Source organism: Raphanus sativus, chromosome 6 (genome assembly GCF_000801105.2).
Source record: "Raphanus sativus cultivar WK10039 chromosome 6, ASM80110v3, whole genome shotgun sequence".
In the NCBI taxonomy this organism is placed as follows: Eukaryota; Viridiplantae; Streptophyta; class Magnoliopsida; order Brassicales; family Brassicaceae; genus Raphanus; species Raphanus sativus.
The window spans coordinates 31187705-31194525 of NC_079516.1; the positions used below are offsets into that span (position 1 = coordinate 31187705).

Sequence of the window (6821 nt, forward strand, 5' to 3'; positions counted from 1 at the left end):
ACAAGGGCATCATGGTGAGGAGCTAGGACCCTCTCCGTCTCCCTTGCCGTGAAGCTGATCTCGTCTTTTTCGAGGAGCAGGCGCTTAGGACCCTCGGCCTCTTGGCCATTCCTAGCGTTGCGAGTACTTCTCTTGGCAGCGGCACTGCTGATTCTGTTTACTTCCGATCCGCCTGAGATGACATGGATCGCCCGGTCTTGCTGTGATGGCAATGCGGGAGCTCCTTCGGTAGGGAGACCGGGACCTTTCTTATTTAGAAGGTTCTTGGCCTTGTCTGAGAGGAACTCCCTTAGGTAGACCTTCTTAAGAAGCTCGGCGACTTCCATCTTCAAGGCTATACAATCTTACGTAGTGTGACCATGGTCACTATGGAACTCGCACCACCGCTTGGGGTTTCGATTAGCCTCTGAGGCCTTCATCTTAGGGGGCCATTTGACTTGAGGACCCATTTGTCGCAGGACACCGATTAGCTCCGGCTTTGATATCGCAAGATGGGAGATATCGGGCCATATGGATACCATCATTTCTTCGGATCTAGGCAAAGGGCAATGCTGGTACCTGCCCCTGCTCGGGTTGCTAGTCTCCCTAGTGGACTTGGGATGAGAGGGCTCATCACGATTATTCCTATTTGGCTTTGAAGACTTCTGATCGTACTTCAGATAGGTCTTGGCCCTACTCGCAACATCTTCTTCCCATCTTACTTGAACCCAGGAACGGGATAACACGTCCTCCATAGTCCTGCACTTGTATTTGATCAGCTCCTTGTAGAGATCTCCCTCCGTAAGTAGACCCCGCTTGAAGGCCGAGATAGCCGTGTCAGCGTTGCACTCGGGGATAGACACCTTCTCTTGGTTGAAGCGTGTTATGTAGGAAAGAAAGGGGATCGTCCTATGCTGGAGGACTTCGTAGAGGTCATCTGAGTTTTTCCCTAGGTTGCGACTACTAGCGAATTGCTCTACGAACTTGTCGCTAAGGGCTGCAAAAGACTTGATGGACTTGGTAGGAAGATTGATGTACCACTGGAGAGCAGGGCCAGTCAAGGTCGATCCGAATCCCTTGCACATGGTAGCTTCCCGTGCATCCCGGGGGATTGCTACGGCTAGCATGCGTTGCTTGTACTGAGCGATGTGATTGTCAGGATCTCCAGTACCTTCGTACATTCTTATGCTCGGGAAAGAGAACTTGCGTGGCATCTCCACCGAGGCAATCTCCTTTACGAAAGGTGTATCGGAGTAGGACCCTGGATTACTCCTCCGAATGGGGGGAGCTACCCCTGGGAGCCTTTCTACCATATATTGGATGGTGCCGAACATTTCGAAAACCACTCTTTCTAGATTGGCGGCTTGAGCCGGGTCCGGGATCCCTGGATCATCGGGTGAGTACTCTTCATCTTCCGTATCGGAATCGCTGTCCACTTGTACTCAGGTCGTGTCGTGAGCAGCTTCGCGTTCCTCGGGTTCGTCGTTAGCGGGGACGGGTTGATGAGGCGCTCTTTCACCGTCGCGTGGAGTATTGGGCGAAGCCATGGGTCGAACCCTAGTTTGGAACCGCTTTCGCTTGTTGCTGGTTTCACCGAGGGTATGGTTTTCTTGTCGGAGGACAAGATTCTCCGCTTCTATGGCGTCTAGCTTCTCGGCGCTCTGCTGTAGTTGCTTGGAGTGTTCTCCAAGTTGATCTTTTAGGGTTTGAACTTCTAGAAGAAGTTCATGACCTCCGGGTGTGGTCTCCCGAGCTTTGTGAAGATCGGTAACCTGACTTTGAAGGATCTCGAGCCGGTTGAGGAGTTCGATATCCCTCGGGGTCATCTCTGCTTGGTTAGTATCGTCCTCTAGTGCCATCGTCACGTAGTTGGATTACTCCCCTCTTTCTAGCGCCAAACTGTTATGGTATTTTTGTGTAGGGTTGTTTTAGTACTACGGAACACTAGAAGATTTGTAATAGAAAGCAGGAAATCAAGGCTAGAAGAGATGTTTATTGAGTGTTTGATTCGGGACTACAATGTTTGGTGTCTAAACCTAGTCTTGTCGCCTAATCTCTAATCTCTTAGCCTCTATAATTGTTGATCCCTTATTCTAGGGTTTGGGCTCCCCTTTTATAGTTGTAGATGTCGGCTTTAAGTAATAGAACTCTTCCATAATCGAAAAAATGGAAGTTTCCCCTTAGGCAGAAAACTTCTATTTTGCTTCAAGGGTCGGTCTGATAAGGGTTTGGACCTATGCCAGGGGTTGGTCCCTGGTTTCTTCTTGAGCAATGGTCCGGAAGTTGAGGGCTTATCCGGAAGCTGGAGAAAACTTATGTCTGGATATTTTTCCTAACAGATATGAAGACATTGGCGATACATACTGGCCCATACCCTTATGCAGTATCTTAAGAGCAGGATCTCTTGGATCATCGACCACTGAAACAGGAGAAAACACTACGACTACTTGTCTCCTTCCTCATATCATTCCGTAGGCTGAGCACGAATCGCTTGTACCAGAAAATACCCTAACAGTTTGGCGCTAGAAGGAGGGGCAGTCCTAAACTATGTGACGATGGTGATAGGCGGAAGAGATATTTCATTTATTCCTGCAAAAGGTCTCTATCCCAGCCATCTGGGGGCAAGAAACGACTTCTTCTCATCATATATGTGGCCCACATGGCTGGAAACACCTCTCCTAGAGGAGATAACACTATGTTAACAGTAGCATCAAGGTTCTACGCAGGAACTACCTATGAGGTCCTGCTATTCCCTCCAGATCTCAGACCTAAACCACAAATCAGGCCTCTACAGTCTTTGGTCCCTACTGGTTCCAGGTCTTAACCAAAGATCCGGCCTCTACAGCCTTTGAGCCCTGCAGGTTCCAGGTCTTAACCCCATATCAGACCCATGTAACCCTTGGCACCTGCTAGTTCCAGGTCCCAACCAGGAATCAGATCCCTATAGTCTCTGGTCCCTGCTAGTTCCAGGCTTTAAATGCAAAGCAGGGACCTGTGACCTTTGGATTCAACTATCCGACTAGGAGCAGTCCTCACCAACATCAAATATTGATGGAAATCCTACTAGCAATAATCTAGCAAGTCCTAGACGCCAGGAACACGTCCAGGATCACAACTCCACCCCATGTAACAAGGAGAAAGGTTCTCAAGGAAGGGACAACACCTCTCTCCCTGGTTTGCGACTTCAACAAATTCCGACGGAGGAGCCAGAAGAAGAGTTCCTAGGAATACTGCATGCATACCATGCGACCATTAAGAGGTAACAATGGAACCACCTTTCTTTCTAGGTTCAAGCATCTAGGTGGTAGAATAGCTAGAGAACGCCTTTTGAGTACTCAGTGAATTCCATGGAATTCATGCGGAAAAGCTAGAACCAACCAAAATTATGAGGAACCCTGCCCAAACGCCGGGCAAACCGCCGCTTTGCCTCCTGCCAAGGAGCCAGAGAAAAAGCTAGTTCTACATCAAGGTTCGATGACCGTCATGTCTTCTATTCATTCAGAACCGAGTAATGGAAGCAGGAGAACTCCCGCTCCCGTTATTACTCACCCAAAAGATGAAGCCAAACATCAAGTTTTCGGATCCCAGCTTCCGGGCTCTAGACTCAGGTCCTAATCTAGGTTCCGGGCCTACAACTGCTCACTTTACAAGGAGGCAAAATCTGACGAATCATCAACAAATCTCGTTGGCTTGCCCACAACAAGGAGGAGATCTAATAAATAGGCGCAAAGCAATATGTATGGAAGGTCAGCAGCAGGAATGGACTATCCACGTCCTTGTCTGCAGTAGAAGATGCTAATCCATACGAAGAAGCACTCCTAGCTGGGTAAACCCCCGCATATCCAAACAGATGGTCCTGCCCCAGAGTGGCTCATTCCTGCCTCCGGATCAGTTTTGACCTGGGCCATGTAAGATCGTGTCAGCCCCCGCTATCCAAGCTTAAGGACGAGTCAGTATTGTTGCTTCACCTCTAATCTCCACATTTGAAGAGGATATGTTCTACCGCCTCCGGGCTTCATAAGGATGTATGCCCTTCAGAAGATCATCCTCCAGCCAGTATCTAATCATTGAGGGCATAAGCAAGGACATATTTACCGAATTAAATAACCAATTACCTTACTTGGCCTGGCCATACGCCATTCGGATCTGGCAAACACGTGGCTATATGCCACCAAGGCCCTACACTGAAAAGAAGGATCATGCTTGTCACTATAATGCGAATTTGGGATCAACAGTTTTCGCTTCCGAAAGGGGCAGTAGGTCACCTACATCAGATTCCAACAGATACGAGTGGTCTCCGCCAACCGAACAACAATACTACTTGAAGACCACGATCCATCAAGGCCTTACACCAAGAAACGAGCTTACCATCCCCAGAAATGAGAAATAAGATCTCCATTCCTTCAAGGTCCTGCTACAGGTCTAAGGACCCTGCATCCAGAGGATGAATGTCAACGCGCACTGAAGTGTCAGCAAGTCTATCTCCATCAAACCCTACATCACTGGGAGAGATCTACATGGGACCTGAAAGCAAATCTAGTCGTCCACCAAGATAAAAGATCAGGCTAATCTGGAATCATCTGGATAAATGTGGGAACCGAAATTCGCACTGTCGATTTTAGTTAAGTTAAAACGTAGGAAAACTAAGTTGACCTAGTTTTCCCCGAGGATCCCGGTTATCTGCTGGGCCAGGCACGACAAAGTTAATACGAGTCTAGTTTGGGAATAAATGCGTAAAATAAAGAGAGCAAAAAGAAAGAATCTTATTTCCGAATCTGCGGAGAGCGTTGGACAACAGGTCGAGATCTCGGCCGCAAGAGCTGTCGATCGTCGCTAGTCTCAAAACCTAGATCTAACCTAGTTGAGTCGCAGCTCGCTAAAAAAGGAAATAAGCGCCTAAGTTCTAAGTTGCTCTGGAGTGGTTTCTTTCTTCTGATTTCGGATCCCCCTTCCTCTGCTCCTAGCTTTGCTTATATACTCCCATATGACGGTCTATTCTTGATGGGCTGAGTCTGCCGCGGGCTGGACTTTTTCCATTTTCGTCGGCTTTCGCGTTTATCGGGAAAGTTGACATTTATCTTTTCGGAAAGTTGACATTTATCTTTTCGGAAGTTTAACATTTATCTTGTCAGGCAAAGATAATTGTAAACCGTCGTATCTATCCTTTTAGAAAATCGTAAATGGTCGTCCGATCGGGTTTGGTCCCTTTCGGGCCGTCTTCCGGACTTCCGCTATTTTCTACGATTTCTTTGAAAGAATGCTCCTACTTGGATGTCGAGTCTTTCGGAAGATCTTCGATCCATTGCCGAGGCGAATGGTGTTTTAAGATAACCATCGCCGTTTTATACGAAGTCTTTCTGTCCGTTGACGTCTTATGGGTTCTTCGAAATCCTGGAGCAGAAGAAGGAGTTTTGTTTGCGGGGACTCGGAAAGTCGCAAAACACGGATTTCTGGCGACCCGGAGGCCTAGAACTTATGCACGAAGACTAACCGTCCGACAACCCGAGCCAGCACGGGGCTAGCCGCCCGGCGACCACGGCCAGTGTAAGACCCGAACCTGGATCCCTTGATCCAACCAGTTCAAGTACTTACCTAAATGTCTAAGTTCAATTCAGCCGGTTTATGTCCAAATAATTCTAAGTCATTTTCAATCAAGTGAGGTTTATATTTGTCAAGTACAAAGCGGAAGCATAAAAAGAAACATCATTTTATATATATAAGTCAAATGTGATCCATACAATATTCAATCCACACAAGTTTGCACAATAGGCTAATCATAAGTCCAACTAATCTAGACACACATCACACATCCATCCACGGCCAAGTCTTCAAGACTCCTTTGTTTTACCACGCTCACTGCTTGTTCCTGAAACCAAACCACAACACATGAATATACATATGATCCGATATCCTAACATCAAACTAAACAATACATGGTTCCGGACCCTAGATCACATCTAAATCCCATTTCTGACCACACTAAATACTCGGCCAAAAACTCTAATCTGTACATGATAAATCATGATAAATCCAAACTAAGAGAATGGTCCAATTGGATTCCTCAGAACCGGCCTCAGTCATATCGACTTTGACCATGAACCGCCAACCGGCCAAACTGGACCAACCCCCAAATACATGTTATAAATTGAATCTATCACTTTGATAATTCATTAAAAATCCCAACTAAGAGATTACAATCGCCAAACCCCAATGATTCCCTTGGGAACCATGAGATCGGACCATACCTCCCCAACCAAGGCCGCGGAGAGATTACACTGACCAATCCGAACCTTGGGGGTTTGTCCGCGGGTTTAAACCCTCAGACCACATCAGAAAATAGTAGGGAAGAGATTGATAAAGAGAAAGGAAGAAACGGATGCAACCAACACATCATGGTTCAACCGGCCAGACCATTTAAACCCATGGTCTTGCGCGGTTACCATCCGGAGTGCATCAGTACCTTAGGCGTGCGTTCCTCTGCGCCTCCATCCTTCTCTGTCTCCTTCCTCTAGTCTTTATCACTTTGCCCGCCTGCCATGTTCTTGCCTGAACCGTTTTCACCGTTTAAAACTCACCGGACCACCACTCGGATAACTCCTCACCGCCGGTCTCTTCTCTCTTTCTTTCTGGTAGAATTTTGGCAGAGGTTTGCCTAGTAATTTTCGTGATTCAAATCGATGAACAATGACTCCTATTTATAGGAAATGTCATCGACCAGCAGTTGGACCGAGCGGTTGCACGGTTTTGGGCGAAAAGGCACAAACGGTTCCCTTTGCATCTCTTCGGCCAAACCGCTTCCCAACTGCCTCCAACCGCTCCCCTTGATCGATCTCCAGCTGCCA

At 47.4% G+C, this 6821-nt stretch overlaps 1 protein-coding gene across 1 annotated transcript; it reads right to left on the reverse strand.

Annotated features, from left to right (window-relative positions):
* Positions 1-344: 344 nt before the first annotated feature.
* On the reverse strand, positions 345-1292 carry LOC130495752 (uncharacterized). The gene has a single exon (XM_056987249.1). It carries the CDS (start codon positions 1290-1292, stop codon positions 345-347), a length of 948 nt encoding a protein of 315 aa, XP_056843229.1.
* Positions 1293-6821: the final 5529 nt, after the last annotated feature.